At 42.4% G+C, this 20,845-nt stretch overlaps 1 protein-coding gene across 4 annotated transcripts in view; it reads left to right on the top strand.

Moving 5' to 3' along the window:
• AK8 (adenylate kinase 8) overlaps window positions 1-20,845 on the top strand; it is a 63,662-nt gene that overhangs the window by 31,658 nt on the left and 11,159 nt on the right. For all 4 annotated transcript variants that reach the window (XM_008642190.2, XM_017745672.1, XM_017745671.1 and 1 more), the window contains one exon: window positions 5,309-5,450. In XM_008642190.2, the coding sequence (XP_008640412.1) occupies window positions 5,309-5,450 (142 nt within the window). The remainder of the gene's footprint in view (window positions 1-5,308; window positions 5,451-20,845) is intronic.

Here is a 20,845-nt window from a genome sequence, read left to right on the forward strand (position 1 = left end):
GGCCGGGCCGCGCGGGGCTGAGACCCCCGGGATAACCCCGGGATAACCCCTCGGGATAACCCCGGGATAACCCCGGGATAACCCCTCGGGATCCTGCGGGAGCGCGGGGCTGAGACCCCCGGGATAACCCCGGGATAACCCCTCGGGATCCTGCGGGAGCGCGGCGCTGAGACCCCCGGGATAACCCCGGGATAACCCCTCGGGATCCTGCGGGAGCGCGGCGCTGAGACCCCTGATAACCCCTGGACAACCCCGGGACCCTCCTGGTGCGCGGGGCTGGAGACCCCCGGCACTCTCTGAGACCCCCGAGGTGCGCTGGGCCGGAGACCCCCGGGACCCTCCGGGACTGCGGGGACGGAGACCACCCGGAACCCCCCCGGCTGACCGGGGCTGGACACCCCCGGGATAACTCCGGGACCCCGCCGGGTGCGCAGGGCCGGAGCCCCCCGGGACTCCCCAGGACTCTCCAGGTGCGTGGGGTCGGAGCCTCCCGGGACTTCCTCCCCTGGTGTGCGGGGCCAGAGCCCCTCGGAAAATTCCCGGAGGAGCCGATCCCCTTCTCCTGGCTCCAACGAGGCAAAAGTCGGTGTTTTCCTCCCGGTGCCGCTGCAGAGCACTCGGCCGAGTGTTTATTTACGGTACCCGAACCGGCTGCACGCAGACCTGCCCATCCTCACCCACCGGCGGCTCGGAGAATTAGGCTAAATTATCGATCAGCCCACGCGATGGTAAATCACTGCTAAATCGTTCTCAAACACATTAAAAACCAATTTACACAATCTCAATCGATACAATCTCTGAGGACCTTAATGTGGGCAAGAAAACAGAATAGAAAAAGCCAATTACTCATTGTGAATCACCCAGAGTTTCTAGAGCAATAAAATAAGGATGTCTCATGCTTCGCTAAATCTGGGATTTCCTGGACAATTCAGGAAAGTAGCCTTTGGCAGTGGCTTATACTCAGGACAAGATGTTAACTGTCAACTGCTGGGATCAAGCCTCAGGCGTCTGAATTAGCTGTGAAAGTCTTCAGACCTTGCTAAAAAAAATCTCTATAAGCAGGATAAAGGATAGATGGACAGTATTGTCAAAAGGACCTTTTAGAGAACAAAGCTGACAGAATTTATATCTGTAAATGCACTTATGCTGTACTTAGAATCGAGGTTTTATAGGTTTGGAGAAGTGAGCCGATACCTTTCAAACATCTGTTTTAAAGAGAAATATACAGATGAGGTATCAATTTAAATATGATAATTGTATAGCTTGGAACACTGACAGCACTGAAGTTATTGGAGAATAGTGCCCTGTAATCTCTCAAGTGGTGTTTTCCCCTCTCAGACTGTGCCTTTAATGTTCTGTTACTTCTGTCTGGAGCAGATGGTATGATTTTGTAACTGATTGCCTGATTTTGTAACTGATTGCCTGATCCCGGTTTCTATTAGTCCTGCAGATCCATGGATTGGGGAAGAGCTAATAGGCCACACTCCTGTGGGCTTCATGAGGATGTACTGCTCATGAGAAGTACCTGATACCTGTGAAAACCTTTGAAGCTCTGAGAAGTAAATTTATTTTTTAAATGTTCTGCTGGAAGGTGCTGATTTACAGCCCTGGAGATGAAAAATCTCTGGGTGTCCACGCAGCAGTTCCAGCACGAACTGCAGCACTTTAAGCCTCAGTTCCTTGTCCCCTGCCTGATCAAACCCCTGAACTGATTAGATCACTTCTTAGATCCGCAGCTGCCAATTCAGGGGTGTGGTCTTGATCGTTAACGTGGTGAAGACAGGCTTGGAGATAAAGGAGACATGGAGTGTGGTGTTAGGCATGAACAAATTACATTTCTGTCTGGAGCTGGTTGTGGCCTCATTCTGCTGCTGTTCCATGCCTGGGGTTCACTGTGATCCTGACCCACAGCTGTTCTATGATGCTCTCAGGAATCACTGCAGCTCAGTGGCTCTGCAGCTTTACTTCTGAGGGGTGAATTTTACTCCTGTGCCTTGATTTCTCACCCTAATAGAGACATGCTCCCACCTTACCTAGCCTGGATATCTCTTTGTAGCAGCACATTGTAATTTTTACAAAAAACCTACCTTTGGACTTCTCTAATGATAAAGTAAAATCTCTCTCGAGCCTCATTCCCCCAACTTTCAGAGTCGGAAACTCACACAATCTTATGTTGAAAAGGAATTGATTATTCAAAGGTCTTGTGCTTCATAATCTCCTTAAAACATGTAGATTGACTGTCTCATCAGGAAAGCTCTATATTTTACTTTGCTATATGCCCATTGGGTCGTGTGCTTGAGGCCAGGAGACCTCTGGCTAGTTCCTCATAGGCTGTGTCCCCCTCCAATTACAGGTTATTAATGTGCCTTCCATTCCAGAGACAGTTCCACATGAGTGAAAAGGAATCCTGTACTGCAGAGTTCTTCATTACCTACTCTGTCTGTACTACAAAATAAGAATAATACTGATTTTTTTTTCTCTCTTTTTTTTTTTCCTTCCCTCTGGTCTGTGGAAGATGTTTTACAGTTTTAATGCAGCTGTTTTAAGTGTGACTGTTCCTGTTCAAGGGCAGCTGATGTACTTTGTAATGCCACCGAGCAGCCAAGCAGCTCTGTTCCCCCATTGTGTTGAAGTGATAGGTATGTTTGCTAATCAAGAGGAGAGCAGAGCTTGCTGTCTGACTTGTTTATGTTTTATTTCTCACCATCAAGCTTTAGAGGGAGGCACAGAAAATATGTAAGCATCTATATTATTCAGTGATGTATATGTGTACATGGGTGTACAAAGAGTCTGAAGGGTGTTGCTGATGTGTTGCAGTCACTCCTAGCTGAAGGGAGAGAGGTGTCAAGTGTCCCCAGCATCCCTCAAAACACCCCAAACCTGGCATGTAATTAGATAAACTATTAATTAATTGTCACTGCATCTCGATTTTTTTTTCCTCTCGTGTGATTGCTTCAGTGTTGCTCCAAAGCAGTGACCACAGTGGAGGATTTTGACCATCGGGATTCACAGAAGGCCTGTGGGAAGTGCTCAGACCCAGGAGATGCTGCTGGGTTCCCATCACAATTGCTTTTGAATTTCCCCATAGGCTGCAGTGTTTCTCCTTCCCCTATGAAGAATGGAAGCAATCTGGCCCCTGGAACTGGGGAATCTCCCAGGATCTGCTGGAAGCTCAACAGCACAGGATGTCCATCGTTCTGTGCCATTCCCAGGCCTTTCAGCCTCTGCCCTGATCCCCTGTTCATCTGACAGGGATGTCAACTCTGGCAGAATCCTACTGCAGGTTTACTCATGGGTTTGTAGGTTTTATTCCAATTCCTTGCAAAACTGTTTGGAGCATTCTGAAATTAAAAAATAAAATCGTGTCATTTGACATTTCTGTAAATCCATGTCAACGATTCCAGTAGGAATTGTCATAAAATAACACACATGGCATAAAATAACACACATGAAGAAAGTTTAGTGCTGCAGCCAGAAATTCAGGACTCAGCAAGCAGAAATTCAGGACTATGGGAAAATTCCACAGGTCTTTGTATGGAATGCATTTTTGGGAAAGAGAATGTGGGGTTTGTTTGTTTTTCTTTATTCCTGCTAGGATGTGTTGGGTTTGTATTAATTCTTGTAAGCTGGAGGGTGTGGAGAGAATTGCCCTGGAAGGAGCACTGAAATTCTCCTGTTATTCCTCCCATGCCTGCCTGCAGCTCAGGTCTTGGATAGAGAAGCATCCATCTGATACAATTCCTTCCTGCTGCTGCGCTATTGTACAATTAATTTTATGAATCCTGTTTTTAACAGAATACCCAGTTTTTGCATTGTCATTTTGCTCTTTGTCAAGTGTGTGGGTTTATTCCATTCCTTTTTTTTCTCTCTCCTTTCAGCAGATGGAGAATATTACTCTCTTTAACTTGTTCTCTTATAATGTGAAGTGGATATCCTCAATTAATACACTAATCTGTTTTCTAATTAATTCCCTGTGGTTTTCCTCCCTTTTTGCTGGTACATTGAATCCTGAGTGCAGTTCTGTAAACTCAGTAATTTGATTATTTAAAGGAGAAGCCATGAATTTCATGATAGAGGTGCAATGCTGAATTTCAGGAAGCAAATGGCTTCTATTATTGCAGTTTAAAACCTGCTTGTTCCTGGGGTAGAACTGTGCACTGCTAATAATTCACTCTGCTAAAATCCAGGCAGATTGCTGTCAGCTTGTCCTGAAGAGAAGTGCAGTGTTAGAAATCTGACACATACACTCTCCTACAAGCACTTGTTGTTGTATTTTTGTATGCAGATGTGATGGCAGGGTGAGCATCAAAACATCAACCTGCCATGATGGGGATTTATGTAGCAATTTCTCTGCCTTGTTTTCAGTAGAGGCTCTGCCATATTAGACAGGTAAAGGGAAGGGGCTCTCCTTGCTGCTTGGGAATTGTTTTGGCTGCTGCTTTGGGAAGCAGCTCCAGGTGATTTTGATGTCCTTTTTGTGGGGTTATTTGACACTGAGCCCAAGACATGACAACGGTCATTGGAAAATCTATAGTCACTCTCGTTGAACTCAATCATTTAATTCTGAGCAAGCTCCCTCCTCCCACAAAAGAAAAAAAAAACAAACCCAAAACTTAAGTATCTTGATTGCAATATTCGACTTTATGAAGACTCTAGTAAAAGTGTGCAGGATACTTCCTTACCACTGTGTCCCACTAAATAGAATTTTAAAAGCTCCATAGTAGTTGTAATCCCAGTCAGCATCTTGCTAATGTTCTCTCTTGCCATAAAGAAAAATAATACCAGAGGAAGAAGAGCTTTTAGCTCTAAAATTAGGGGTTCAAGGTAGTTGAAATTCATTTTGAAAATTATTTTCAGTCACAAAATCTTCAAGCCTTCATTGGAGCAGTAGCACACATAGCCTGTTGTGGCAGAACCATTTCCACCTGCTGAGTTCAATCCAGAATGCTCAGAAATTCCTTTCCTGTTACAGGATTTCTTTTCCACAACTCAGGTCACTGTTTTTGCATTTTGATAAGATTGTGTCACACGTGTCACTGTGACATCAGTCCAGTGTGGCTGAGAGGAAGAAGTATATTGCAAAATTATGTAGGCACCAGGTTTTACCAAATACTTTGCTTTGGTCCTACAGTTCCTTGTGAGTTTGGGGGTTCCATGACAGTAAATATGCAGAAGCCAACAATGCCCAATGTCAATCAGTCATAAATGGGAATAACTGCGTGGTTTAGTTCCAGAAGGACTTGTCTGCATCTCCCTTCACTGCAGACTCAGCACACAGAATAAGTGTCACCTTTTTCCTCCTTTGCAGTCCCAGACAACCTTGTCCTGAAGCGGCTGACAGAACGCCTGAGCGCCCTCGACTGCCTGACCAATGGCTGGGTGCTCTCTGGCTTCCCCAGAGACGTCGAGCAGGCAGAGCAGCTGCAAAAAGCACAGATTAATCCCAACAGGTAAGAGAGAAATCCAGCCATCACGATACTATAGATATGAAAAATTTGTTTGTGGAAAGATACAGATCTTTATTGACATCATTTATGCTACTGCATCTTATTTATTGCTTCCTTAGCAGGGAAAGGGGTCCTGCTCCTGGAGAGTAGGAAATAGAGCCCTGGCCTGACAAATGCTCCAGATGGCCAAACTGTGGGAGAGAGAAGAGGTCTGTTGTTCTGGTTATTTGTTTGAGTTGCCTCTAAAGCCAAACCATAAGAACTGGATTAAAGTTTGGGTTATATGAGAAGATGTACTTTATTTGCAGCAGTAGGGGGGAATCTACATCTTCTTTCTTCAGCACTGATGTAATACCATGGAAATATATTGGTATTGCAAGGAGCTCATTATGAGACTTTTGGGTTTTGTGAAATAATTAAAAACAACATAAGAATTACATTTTATTTGAGCTATAATGAATTGTTCAGAAATGTGATATGAGAGACGTCAGCATCCAAAGAGAACTGTTACAAGTGCCAAGCAAATAAAATAGAGTTACTTTTCACAGCTGGTCCAAAGGTGGTGAGGATTTAAAGTGCTGGTGCACTTATCAAAGCTGAGAGGCTTTTCCATTCCCTTCCCAGGCCTTCCTGGTTCTGTCCATCCCACTGGCTGGCACAGTGGCCATTCCAAAGGCATACATTGGAAATTTGGAATCTTTCTGCTTCCAAGGAAGATGTTCTTATCTAAAAAGTACTGGTAGGAGAGGTGCAATACCCACATCAATGTTTAAGTTTGCAAAGTTACTCTTCCTGTGTGTCCCGTGTGGTTGCCCTGGATCCCCTCCTGTACAGAGATAGGAGAAGGATGGAAAAGGTCGAGGCTGAGTTGGAGAGAGAATAGAGGGGAGTGCAGAGGGAGGGAGCTGCCAGTCATCCATCAAGGTTTAAAAAAGGAAAGTGTGTGAAAACAGCAGTAACTTTATTTATCCAAGGTAAGATGATTTGCATCTTAAACAGGAATCCATTGCATGAAAAAAATGGAGAAAGAATCTCAAAACTTGTGCTGGGCTCAGTTAAACATCATTTCCCACGGATTATTCTTCTTGTGCATGTAGAAGGAAGGTGCTGAATCCCTAAACACGTGTCTGAGTCCCCGAGATCAGTGTGAATACTCGAGTGTGCCCCGTGTGCTCCTTCACAGGATTGAGACCTCATCAAGGGAGGAAGAGCAACTCATTATAGGCTTGGATGTGTGGAAATTCAGCACTGATCCATTTGCTCAGCCTCCCTTCGCTTTAAAGAGCTCTGCACATTCATGTCTGAGTCTAGAATTTGGTCCCTACTGTTTTATCCAGGGGTTGAAGTGAGGGACAAAAATAGACATCGAGCTCCCTGATTGATCTTGGAACTGATATTTCCCATGAAGCTGAAGTAGGAGGGATGTAAGGCAGAGAGGGTGATTATAAACAAAAGGACATATTGCAGCATGGGATAGCAGGGCAGTAATTCAGTTACAGTTGTGATGCTAGTTATAAAACACTATCTGCAGAGGTGGTGTTTCTGACATCAGGAGAAAAACCTGATAGAATTATAGCCTTGAAATCAATCTGGGAATAGGATGCAGAAATCTATAAATCAGACAGAACAATCTACAAAGTCTCATTTTTAGGAGGGCTCTGTTGATGAAATTAGATTAAAATAAATTTACATATATATCAAGTTTATTATTAAAATCTAGTCACATCAGTAAACAAAATTATTTGTGAAAGAGAATGTTACTCTGGTTTTTGAACTCAGAGTAGACCTCTTTGGCTGATCAGAACACAGAGTTATTGTCTGCTTGTCAAGTCACAAATCTATTCCTTAGAGCTAATAAATGGTTAGTGTTCAAATACTATGTTTTATCTGACTCCCACCTCATAAAGCTACTACACATAATACTAAATTATATAGCATTGAGCAGGATCAGTCTCCTGACTCCTCCATCTTATAGAAAGAAAAACAAACCTAGTAATTGATGGTGGAAAGGAAGGAAAATAAAGTTATTTGAAAACAAACAAAATGGGCTATAAAGTTTGTTAAAATGTAATAATGAAAAAAACTCATACAGCATCAGCTACCACATCCGAAGAACTGCTCTGGAACAAAAAGGAAAATAATTCAATTCCCACTGAAAAAGTAGGGGGGTTTCTTTAAAGTAGAATTTGCTGTAGAGTGAGGGTGTGCTCGTGGACTGGCACAGGAAATCCTGTCTCCCAAAGAGCCCAGAGAAGACATGAGCTGCTTTCTGTGTTCCCCCTGTGAAGCAGCTCCTGCCTAAGTGGACAGGATCCTCCTGGCATTGAACTGGGGCAGCCTTTAGGGCAAATAAGGAGCTGAATCTATTAATGACCTCTCAGCTGGGGAGTAAAAGACACCATTAACCACTTAGTGCCGACCTGAGCAGGAATCCACAGACAATCACAGGGTGGCTTCTAAAGCCCTGAGCCACTGACACAAAGGACTGACTTCAGTTCCTCACCCAAATGAGTGTTAATGGGTGTTTGGGGTTTTTTTAATTAATGCTTGAGCAACAATAAGAAATGTGTAGTATAGCCATGGATGGTTCTACTGAAAACTCAATGTATTATCCACCAAAATATTTTTTATCCTTTTTGCTCTCTCCCAAGCTTAGAGTTAAATAAGATGCAGCAGCAGCAGTGTCAGCAGTGTCATGTGAATCTCTGGTTGTCACCTTCAGCTGGTTCCTGATCATTCCTCTGCTGGGTCCAGGCCAGCTTAAGGCAATCAGCAGTTTAAGGATTCCCTGAGCCAGAGGATCTTCTGGAAAACTTCTAATCACCCCTTTTCCTTGACTTTATAATCTCTTTTTCAATGCTGTACTTTTGGCCACCAAATCACATGGAAAGGACTTTCACATTTCACTGGGTGTCATATGAAAATACTTCATAATTTTTTCCAGGTGCATTTCTTCTCTTGAGAAACAGTTACAGACATTCCCTGGTCGTGTCCCTCCACACTCCTGATTTTCTAAGCTTCTTGTGTGTGCCCTTCAGTCACCTCTTTCCCAGACAAAGAACCTTGATCTGTTTATCCTTTTATTTTCCTAGAAGTCATTTCACTCTTTTGATCATCCTGTTCTTTCCCTTCACTGGGCATTCCAGCTGGTTTTTTTCCAGAGGTGGGACACCCAGGCCTGCAGTCAGGTTTGAGGGCAGCACTGTGTACTGGAGGTGTAGGTAATAAACATTTTGATTTTGCTCTTCACTCCATTACTCATAATTGCTGATATTCTATCAGATGTTACTGTGATAGATTTTGGAAAAACATCTTTTGTGTGTAGAATGTGGTAACTAAACATTGTCTCTTTCACTGAAAATACACCAAAAATGTACAAAGTGTCAAAAATCTCAGTTGAGTGAGTCCAAACTCAGCAAAGAGTCTAATAAGACCCTTTAACTCAAGATTTCTGTAGTGAAAGCTGCAGCCAGGTTGGTGTTGGAGCTCTCCTCAAGCCCTCCCATCAGTGCTGCTGCCTGTCCTGGGTTTGCCACTTCCCCTGCTCCATTATTTCCTTGGTTTTGTCCCTCTGATCTGAATCCAGGGTCGATTGTTTTACTTTCCAGTATTGATTAATTACATTACAAATAGTACAAGTGAGCAGACAAAGCTGGGCAGGGGAGGGATGAGCCAGAGGACTGACCTAACAATACATCTGTAATATATTTCTAATACCCATTTTTCCAAAATTAAAGTTGTTTCTTTCCCAGTAAAGAAAATAAACAGCAACAGCTTCTCTAGTGCAAGCTTTCCAGCAGGGTTCTATTTGGTCTTCAAAATGATGTGGCTGTGTTCCCAATTATGTCATCTTTTTACATAATATATTTGAAGTTTCTTTTTCACCACGCTGCTGAGAACATGCATTCAGACAGTTTAGGATAATGAAGTTCCTAATTTCTAAGGAAGAACCTGTGAATATGTTGAAAAAGGAGAAATCAGAATGGAAAAAAAAAAAAGATTTTTTTTTTTCTTTTTAACTATTTGGTCTTTACATGGGGCTTTCATATTTCTGCAGCTGATCCCAGTGTGGATTAGGGGTAATAAACAGCCTATTAATGGAGGCCTGAACTAGGAAATGGAGTTTGAATCAGCAGCAAAATTCAATGGCTGGTGAAGGTTAATAACTCCATTACTATCAGCTCTATTTTTGAGCCGTTTGAAGAGCTGGGTGTTAGCCTTATCTTACTCCTCATTAATTGAGCTAATAGAACCCCAGTGACCCCACCATGCTGCCATTATCTGAGAGTTTACCAGACATGGACTGGAATACTTATCACTGAATATGTATTCCTCAGATTCACTTTTATATCAGAAATATTTTTGTTAAAGATTGGCTGCCTTCTTCAGGTTCCTTTTTGCCTTTGCATTTCTTTGCTGCCTTTTGTAACAGCTACATATTTGGAAATTACATGTAAATGACTTAATTAACTCCTATCAAGGAACAAGCTAAATCCCAAAATAGTTGCATCAAGGAAACATGATAGTGATTGAATCATTCTTACATGGAAAAATCTTACAAAGCGTTTTTTAAAACTTTGACCTAATTTAAATGATGGATATTGTGTATTTATAATAGATGTGGTTTCAGTTGATGACATGCAAAAATCTGATGAGTAGCAAAGAAGAAATGTTATAATTATATCTTATTTTCTCCTCATTTTCAGGCAAAAAAAAAAAAAAACAACAGAAAAATGATGTGGTAATCGAGGGGCTAAATCAGTACAAAAAAATTTGCCTGCACTAGAGAGACAGAGAAACTGTAGGAAAAGTCCAATGGACTATGTAGGATTTGGATTCATTTGTAAAATAGTAAAAGTAATAGGCAGCACAATTCTCTGTTTCAATCATTCTCATTTTTTTTCTCAGCTCACTCTTCCAGCCATTCTGTGGCTGCTGGTTTAGTGACTCTTGTCCTTGCTAACACTAATTGGTTTGGGGTTTATTTTCCCTTTGCATATCAGTGCTCCCATCTCAGCTGGGACAGGCTTTGGGTAAAAACTATGGGGCAGTGGGAGCTAAAGGAGCCAGATCTTGCAGAGCTCTGTGATGTGCTGACGAAAGAGAAACTGGTTTGGAAAGTGTGGTTTAGGTGATGAATCCTGATCTGTCCTCCCCAGCCCGGCAGGGACATTCCCCCTCTTACCCGTGCTGAGTGTGCAGCCCCAGCCGTGCTCTGAGGGACCACAGCACCCTGGCCAAGGGGGAAGAATAACAGGTTCTGTTCCCCAACCAAAATCCCAGAGTTTACTGGGCAAAATTAGCAAATCTTCCTCTCACCTGAGACTCATCTGCTTCACTCAATGAATGGGATCCGTTTAATCCACATTTGCTACTCCTGTAGCCTTTTCCAAGCCACAGGACTAACTCAGTCATTGTCTTACCTCTTGATGCAAGTGTTTGGAGACTTGTCCTGCTCATTGACAAGATTGTAATTAAGTGATTTACCTTTGTTTCCTGCTCTGCCTCCATTGAATGAGGCATCACTGGGCATGGAGTAATGGGAAAAATATACCCGGGAATCTCCCATTCTCTCACATGACCCTCTGGCATGAGGGCTCTGTTGAGCACTCCCAGGGGCTACATGTAGTGCAAAAACTCACCCTCACACTCTTTTGTCCCTACAAACCCAATAGAAGCAGCTCCTTATTTGGATTTCTGAGGTTTAGCCATTGGTGGGGAATCCTTATTCTCCATTCTCCTCCTCCTCCTCAGCAGACTGTGCTCTCTCTTCCCTCCTAACCTAACACTAATCTGAATAGAAGCTCTTGCTCTTAAATAATCCAATAGATAGAAAATTGGATGATTACAATAAAAAGATTATGTCACTTCTGTTGCACATTCTGCCTGACCTATATTGGTCCCACAAGAGCCTTTCTCTCCTGGGGAGAAGCATTAATATGCATCTTGAGCCAGCAATAGCAAAACATCAAATGCAGTTTTGAAATCTTTCTATGGGCTTTCTGTAGGATGCTGCATTTGCTGTCACAAGCTGATTCTGCTCCAACAAGAATAGGAGGTATATTTGGCTTCAGTTGTGGGAGGCAGGGATTATTTTTAGAAGTTACCTCATCTCATACAAGCTCCTTTTGATGGCTGGAGTTTGTGTGGTGAAATCCTGGATACAGCAATTAAGGAGTGCTCTGATCTCAGCAAGCTTCCAAAGTCTCCAGGAAGAGAAAGAAGAAAAGCTGCTAAGTCAGTATTTTAATTTTTGTTGTTATTTTTAAGGACCCAAACCCACATGCACAACCCTTTCATTCTTTTTGCTGCTGAAAGGAGGGAGATTTTTCTGCAGTAACTCTCTCTCACAAATGAGGAAACATTATGAAACCTGAAGACTTTCTCTCCTGGTTGCCCTTACTTTGGAACTGTTTTTCCTGGAAGTTGCCACCAACTGGAGAGGGAAAATTCTGTAAAAGCAGTAGAGTCCAGGGTACTTCTGATGTCTTTCGCACTGGTAGCAAGTTTTAGACAAGACAAACCAAACCAGTCATGCCTCAGTCCAATGACAACTTTGTGATACCAATCTCTACAAATCAGCAAAGGTTGTTCAGGGCGTTCACCTGAGACACAGCTTTTGTTTAAGGAATGAAGTGAAACAGCCATGGAAATCAAACTGTTATCATTTAAACAATAGCCAAGCCTAACTCGTGCTTTTCCCCTCTCTCTGCTGAAGTTTTTATTCACACATTTTGGAGCATCCCCAAGAGTTCACTGAACTCTCCTGGGTTCCTTCAGGTCTCTCAGTTTGCTCTCTGTTCATCTCACTCTCCATGGCTGACTCTGGGCTGGGATCCAGCAGTGCTGGGGGTGCTGTGGCATTGCCCTGAGGGGTCATCCTGCAGCTCTGCTCGAGGCTCTCTGGTACAGAGTCCCTCTGAACCAACAATTCTGCTAAGATGGGTACGTAGGAAAAGCTGTGGCTGCGGTCATGCACCATCAGTGCATTTCGTGGTGTGCAATGCTGATTGGTTTCACAGGGTAAAATATGATGTGCTTTGTCAATTCTCACTATTTCCTCATGGTCTAAAGCAGTCATTTTCAAAATTTCACCTTAATTAACTCAGTAGTTCACACACAAATAAGAATCATGTACATGCAAGGCTGATGGTGTAGCATTTTTGTAATGAAGATACTGGTTTTGAGATCTTCCCAGAACCAGAAAAACTTCTGAAAAATGAGTGAGAGAGGAAAACTTTAAATATAAAGATGTGACAGCATTTTAATTTAATTTACCAATGCATTTACTTTGCACTGGTAAGAGGACACATGTAGATAAAACTGAGGAGAATTTTGCATGTGTGAGAACTGTAAATGAAGACATTTCGTGGCTGAGGAAGCACGAGGGGAAAGGAGGGCTGGCCAGCCTTGTCCAGCATCTCCCAATTATGTCAATATCTTGCTGATTACTTCAGCAGTGTGGTAGGAAAATTTGGCTGACTATTCTTCTGAATAAATGCAGTAAGGCCACCCTTACATCTTGTACAGGTTAAAACTGAGTTTATGAACTCCACAATCACTAGAATTCAGGATTTCAGGGGTAAAAACATGGACAGGATTGTGCCAGCTGTGCTCTGATTTAGTGATCTCTTTGGATCTGGGACTAATTCCAGAGTAAGGCTTTACTCAGAGCTCATGTGGCAAAATTGGCCCACGCAGAAAACCATCAGCAGAACAGGCATTGTGCTGCTTTTGCTTGGGCTCTCCAGGCTGAAGATCTGGGAAGACAAGTGCATCAGTCTGTAGCAAATATAATACAGTTTTGGTGATTAAAGCTGACAAGTAATATTGCATATTGAATGGAGACTGGTTTGTCATTACCATGAGGATTAGAAAGTGTAATCTTCATTAAAACATCAGTGGATTTACTGCTGTTTGCCTTGGAACAAGATATTTGCTCAGAATTTTCTAGTGAGTAAATTTAGTAAGTGCAGGGCAGTTTAAGAGAGGGGAACTGAATCCTGCCATAGCTTATTCTGCAGGAAAGATATGGGAATGATCCCTTATGTCTGACAGAAGCAGTGGATCTGATTCTATGGGCTTGGATCACCTGCAGTCACATAAATGTATTAATCACTATCACGTAAATTGGCCTCCTTTGGCTCAGGTGTAGGAGGTGACCCAGGGCTTTTATGCTGTGCAAGGATCATATTTTCTGTCCCTAAATTCATGATGTTTACAAAATTCCATATTACAGAACGCTGTCCTTTGTAAGGCTGGAAACATTTTGTGAAAGACTTTTATCTGTTCCACAGAGCCTTTTAAACATTACCCTTTCCTAACAGGTTCTGTATCTCGTAGCCCAGTAGGGCACTGTCATGCTTTGATAAAAATAATTCTTAAAATATTGTGGTCTATCATTCTTTTGACATGAATGCTGATTAATATCCCACTGATAGTCACTGAGAGAACAATCCTGTTCTTTTGAGAGACTGACCAAAGGTCAAGATACAGAAGGTTAAAAGAGTAATGTTTTCATTTAACCTTCTAGTAAAAGCTGCTATTGCTGTGAACTTAATTTAAGCTGATTTTCAGGACACGTCTATAGGAAAAGTTCCTCCTCACATACTTGCAGTGAAATCAAAGGATTCATATTGGCCCTGAATGTGCCCCAAAGTCAAACAGGTACAAAATACAGAAATAACGTGTTTTTTCAAGCCTTGGAGTCCTGTGCACTCTTCAGTTTAACTTTTTTTTTTTTTTTAAACACTTTGCAGCAAGACACTGAACTGTCAAAGCTAAGTGGTGGTGGGTATGGGGAACTTGCCATATTTTTGTACAGTTTGCTTTCTCCTTTTAAAAGTGCAGTTTTCTCACAGAACTCTCTCTCCAGCTGTACATTTCTAACCTCCATGGATGCACAGGGTTAGGTGGCACAGGAACAAATCCTTAGCTTTCATTCCACCAGCCAAAATATAATTTCAGTTTGGAAAGTTGCTGCCATATTTTTTTATTAGAAATATTACTGCCAGTCCATTATACTGAATCCAGGGTTTTATTAACTTTCTGTGAATAAATTGCTGATGTGCATTTTGCTTTGTGATTATTAAATAATTCAGTGTATTCCAATTAAGTAATTAGGATCACAGAATCCTGAAGGTTGGAGAAGACCTTTAAGATCATCGAGTCCAACCTTCAACCCAGCACCACCATGGTGTTCACCACTAAACCACGTCCTCAAGAGCCACATGCACACGTTTTTGAGCACTTCCAGGGCTGGTGACTCCACCACTTCCCTGGGCAGCCTGTTCCAATGCCTGACCACCTTTTCCATGAAGAATGTTTTTTCCTACAATCTATTTAAGCTGCTTTTGGCTCAACTTGAGACCATTTCCTGTCGTTCTTACAGCAAGCAGCTATTACTCAGAAAAATCTTGTGATCAAACACAGCCAACCCAGTGGTGGCAGGAGAGAAGGTTGGACATAATGACCTGGGAAATGCAGAAATGAATTCAGTTCTTAAGGTCTTGTCTGTGGCTGCACATTTGCATCTCAAACCTGGGAATTTTGATCAGCACAACTTCCCAACTGCCCTGTCTGCAAAAGCTTGGAGGAGTTTCCTTGGATTTATTAAGCATCACGTTGTTTCACTGCTAAGGGCAGGAGAGCTCCAGCTTCAGGCTGGATGTTTGGGTTTAATTGTCTTGTAGAGAATTTCTCCAGTGGTTCCTAAGTTTCTCCTGATGGTGTCTTCCTTCCCCCCACCCCTACCTGACCCTGCTCTGGGTCTCAACTGTTTTACCTTGTTGATGTTTTGTCTATATTTGCTTTAACCAGATGCCCCTCTTTGCATGCAGCACTGGGACTCATCCCCTCTCTCCTATCAACAATAATTAGCCTTGTAAGACTAATGGAAGAAATCGTGTCTAATTACCCTGTTGAAGGTCCAATTATGTTATTAACATTTGTGGGCTATAAGCTAATGATGAGGAGAGCCTCTCATTTGCATAGCATTAAGTTAATTGAGCTGGAAGCTATGGGGTGGATAGCAGTGATGAGAGCAGGATTCTGTTACAGAATGGATAATGATGACCGGAGCAGGACGATTCACCTGACAGGTTTATTAATTAACAGCTATCTGATTACCTCAAAGAAATGGCAAGTGGCAATGCTTCTGAAAGGAGCTGCAGTATTTTTTTTAATGGCAGGTGCTCTATCACTGTGGATATTCTGGGGTGGTTTATGGTAATGGCTGTGTAAGCTCTTTCCTGGAAGCCGACACAAAAACCTGTTCTGGTTTCCTCCCTGCCCTCAGAAAACACTCTGCAAAGGGCTGGTGTTTGTGAAAGTGCCTCATTCTTACAAGGTGCACCAAGTCTGTGCTGGTGAGTTTGTGTGGTTGTCTGAACTGTGCATTTGGAAAATCCTTAATTGTTGGGTAACCTGGAAGTTTTGCCCTCAGAAGAACCAGAGGATTTGATTTTGTGAAAAGTGTTTTTCATTATGGTGTTATGCAGGATTCTGTGTTGTATTAAGGAGAAAATAATACAAATATTCAGCTTTTCATATTTTCCTGGTATGTGCAAGCTGCAAGTGGAGGTGAGTGCCCTTTCCTTCAGTTTATTTCTGGGTACAAACAGTTACACAAAGTGGTTAGGCCTTTCAGGAACAGGAGTCTTTATTTTAAACAGTTCTAAGAAAAATCCATCTTCTTCTTTTTTGTTAAATGTCTGATTAATTCCAAATGCATTGTAATTCACAACAGACTCAGACAGAGTCTTGTTTGAGCTAGAATATCTTTTGGAGGAAAAATCACTCTGTTTAAAAGTTGCCTGTGCAATCAATCCAAGAGTGAATAACTTACTATGCAGTTACTCATCATTAGAATCCCACACCTCAGCTTGAATGTATCTGAATGTCAAATATAGTTTCCAGTCAGCACATCTTTTATATTTTCTTCATCTACTCTGAAGAGCCCATTATTAAATCCCGTGAGCTCCAGGCCTTACCTAATGACTGAAATCCTCAGCTCATCTTCAAAATTCCTTTGACCAGACTTTTCTCAGAAAAAAAGAGAACACTACAGATTTTAACCTTTCAGATAATGACTTTTTATCCATTTAAGTGGCCTGGTGATTAGTGTGTCAACAGTAATAGACTTGTGAAGAGCAGAGAATTCTAGATAAAATATATTCACTGTTATTTTTGTAGAATCACAGAATATCCTGAGCTGGAAGGGACCCACAAGGATCACTGAGTCCAGCTTCTGGGCCTGCACAGACAGCCCAACAATCCCACCATGTTCCCTGCTGTCCAAACATTCCTGGAGCTCTGAGGCCGTGCCCATTCCCTGAGGAGCCTGTTCAGTGCCACACCACCCTCGGGGGGGCAGAACCTTCTCCTAATTCCAACCTAAACCTTCCCTGGCACAGCTCCAGCCATTCCCAAGAACCTACAAGTGTCCTTGTATTCTGCATCTGGCATTTGTTAGGTAAAAAAAAGCTGAGAACATTGATCTGATGTTGGTAGAGAGGCCAAAATTTTAGTTTAGTAGCTACATCGAGACTGAAAAAACACCACTTCTGGTCAACAGGAGAAGAGAAAGAAAAGGAAAAATTAGAGATGAAGAAAATTATCTGGGGGAACAGCTCCTGATCTGAGCTCTTCAGTGGTCATGGCTCAGAGCTGCCAGCAGGAGCAGATTCCAAGGGATTGAGGGTCGATGATTCCATGCAGCTGAGCTGTTGAGGGCACCTGTGTGATCTGGAGCAAGCCAGGGAGAAGAATTTATGTGACATTTCCTCCATCTCCTTCCAGCCTGTGATGGTTCAGAGCCTGTGGTTGTGTAGAAATCGCTGGAAGAGGTTGTTCAGGAAAACCAGCACAAAGAATAAAAGCCTTTAATGGAATTTAAACCCTCAATCCTCCTCTTCCTCATTAGCTTCCTGTAATCACCAGCCCATACAGTGGGTGTGGATAGAAATATCTTTACCATATAAATTAGATTTTCTGTAAGGTGTTCTGTGGTTCACCACAGTGCCTGGCTGTGTGAAATAGACAAACACAGCACCGAGCCAAGATCTGATAGAGCAGGAATTATGTATTTAATTCACAGTTCTGTATAGAGTGCTCATAAAAGCTTGATCATGATAGAGGGGCCAATAAACATTTGGGAACATAAATATTTCTGTAGGAAATGGCTTTGTGAAGCATTTAGTTGTTGAGTAATAAGAACAACAGAGAAAATCAGACTAACAGAAATCTCTAGGTACTGATCTGATGGGTTATATATGTTGCAATGATAATAATGTTGAGGGAGAATTTTTATGGGACCAGGAGCAACAAATACATCGAGTCCTGCCAATTTACTAATGAATTCATTTTTCTTGTGCTTGCCCCACTTGCTATCCCCGCTGTTCAAAATTCAGCTTTAAACCTGAAAAGCAGTGGATGGCACCTCAGGATGCTGAGCTACTCCTCTGAGTTTGTGTGAGCTGAGTGTTTTGAGTCTTGGGCCATTTCTGGACCATCCATTACTTGTGTGTTTAGGCATCAGTCCAGCCAGACAACACAGGGACATATATTTTAGGAAAGCACACACCAAAAAGTGTTTTAAATGGCCAAATTGTAGGACAAAACATTCTGGCAACACAGCTGGTGCTCTGTCAGTCTGTGGGCTAGAAAATAAGAAGAGAACCTGTAAGAAAAATAAAAACAACCCAGGAATAGCTAATCAGGTTAGAAGGGATGTTTTGGCTGCAAGGATTTTGAGGGCTGTAGAGAAAAATTGAATAAGATTAAAAAGTGTTTGTCCATCCTGTCTGACAGATGTGGGAGAAGATGGAATCGTTTGTTATTTCTCTGTTTTTCCTCTGAAAACAGCAGCGGCATTGAGCTGGCAGGCACAGTGAAATGCAGTTAGCAAAAGTAATGGGAGTTGAAAGTTTGACCTTTTGTGATGGAAATTTGATATGAAAAAAGGGTCTTTTGATAATTTCTCTATCCAATCAGATATGGGAGATGTCTTGATCCTGTTTCCTTATTTGCATGCTGACTGATCTCATTTGAAAACTCAATCATTCAGAAATATTGGGACATCAACAGAAATGTTACAAACAAGAAGTTGTTTTATCTGAAAGGTCTGCAGGATGTCATCTCTTGTTTTTCACTCCAGTGGCCTGATCTCTTCTTCATGATTCCATGTTTTTATTGGCAGGATAAGTTGAACATATTGAAATGCAAATAGCCCTTTCCACATTGAACCGAAATATAGGAGGTTTTTTTCAGTATGATTGATTGTATCCAGGGCACTTCAAAAGACACAAAGAAAATACTTTCTGCAGTGCCTCTGATTCCTTGACATTGCCAAGTTCTGACGTTTCCTGTTAGCAATCCCTGGCACAGAGTGATTCCTGAGCTGCTCTCACCCCTGCTTTTCTCCCAGGTAATGCCCACGTTCTGCTGCTCGCTGTTCCTGGGACAGAGTCTGAGCTCACTTTGTCTGCACAAACACTTCTTTTGTCATTAATGAGCACTCTTTGCTGCTGTCCCAGGTGCTGAATGTCAGAAATGTAATCGGATGGATTTTACCAAATTGCAGATGTATTTAATCCTACAATGGGTAGTTCAAAGCCCCCCAAAGTCGCATGTTGTGTGTAGAACTGTCCCCATGATTATCTGGAAAGTCAGATCTCACAGGCAAGGCACTGCCCACTTAGGTGAGTTTAGGATCAACTTTATCTCGCAGACAATTTAACCTTTCTATTTTCTAGAGCAGGCAATCCAATTTCCATTTTCCTCAGCCTCCCAGTGGGCTGGTGACAAGTTTTCCTGCTGTGTCACTGGTGTCATTATCCCTTTTTTTGGAGCCTACCTGTTAAACTAATGTCTTAAGCCAAAGTTTTGCATCACTTAACCCAGAAAATGGGGACACACTATCAATATATGGTAGTTCTGAATAAAGGGGATTATTTAAATTTTTTTTTTTTTAATTTGTGTGGTATCTTTTTAACATCAGTGTCAAACTATATGAGAAATCTTTTTTCTTTAATACGCCAATTTTTTATTCCACCCAGACTGGCCCGAGCCTGCTAATCTGAGTGCTGCCCTGGGAAATGGGATGTGCAGCTCCTTCTTTCTGGGGCCACTTAGGTTTGCTGTGCTTTTTATAAAAGAAAAGTAAGTGTTCACTGAATGTAGGACTCTTGCCTCCCTTTTCCAAACCCAAATCCCAGAGAGAACAGCTGCGAGGAAAGGGATGAACCAGATTATAAACTTTACATAATAACCTATCTTGGAAGTTGCTGAGCTGGTGTTTGTACAACACTTTGGAATGGAAAGCTCCAATTAGGTCAGGATTTACCACAGTGTCCCTCAGGTGGGTGACAAAACACCTTGTCAGGGACACATGGAGTTCTGCAGTCTTCATCACTGAGATGCAGAAATCCAATATTCACCCAGCTTGTTGTTTACTCAGTAGATTCCAGGGTCTAACCACAAAACAGTGCCTGTGTGTGATGTTTATCTGATGGTCCCTAATTTCTTCAGCAGTACCTCTGGATATGGGCTGGGGATTTCACTGCTGGAAGAACATGCCTGTTTTGACTGAGGAGTAACTTGACTGATGGTCCCCTTCAAATCCAGAGAATCTGTTTCAGCAAACCCTGTGGCCTGTCAGCTGTGGGGGAGTGCTTTGTGAAACAGCCGGAATGGCAAATTCCCCCCTTCCTTGTGCAAAGTGGAGTTGTTGGGATGACTCGCACGACTCAGCAGCTCTCTGAATTAGACACCGAGCATTCTCCTGGATGGGAAGTCAACCTCCTTCATCTCTCGTGTGTTTTAGAATATCAAACCACATAAGTTTAACCACGATGTGTTATTCTTGATAACCAAAGCAATCTAGCTCTTCCTTGCTGGATTTTTTTTTAATATACTCCCCTCTCCACCTTCTTCGTTCGCTCCTCAGTATTAGAAAAACAAAAAGCAGCTCAGCGCACCAATATTTTCTCCGTGGTGAAGTCAGCATAGAATATTAGTGTCCAAAAAGTTGTAAAACAAAAGACTATCATATGTTGCACCTTTTAATCATGTAATTGCTGAGTGACATTTAACTCTGAGGCTTTAAGTTACTCCTTTTCAGCCAGCCTTCTCCTCGTGCCCTTCTCGTCCCTCCCTCCTCCCAGAGCAACCTGCTTTTGCAGAGTAGTGCTTTAACTACACTGAAGTTTGGCTGGGCTTCTACATATTACAGCAGCAACACGAAAGCAAACAATTGAAGTATTTGAGAACAATGAAATATGTATGGCTATCTGTGACAGCCCTATAAAGCAGAGCAATTAGCCGCGTAATCCGAGAAAGCCAAAGCGCCCGGCAGCCCACGGTTCCCTATTAGTTAAATGCTTTTTGTACGTCCTCAT

The sequence above is a fragment of the Corvus brachyrhynchos genome, unplaced genomic scaffold (genome assembly GCF_000691975.1).
Source record: "Corvus brachyrhynchos isolate BGI_N302 unplaced genomic scaffold, ASM69197v1 scaffold59, whole genome shotgun sequence".
Taxonomy (NCBI): Eukaryota; Metazoa; Chordata; class Aves; order Passeriformes; family Corvidae; genus Corvus; species Corvus brachyrhynchos.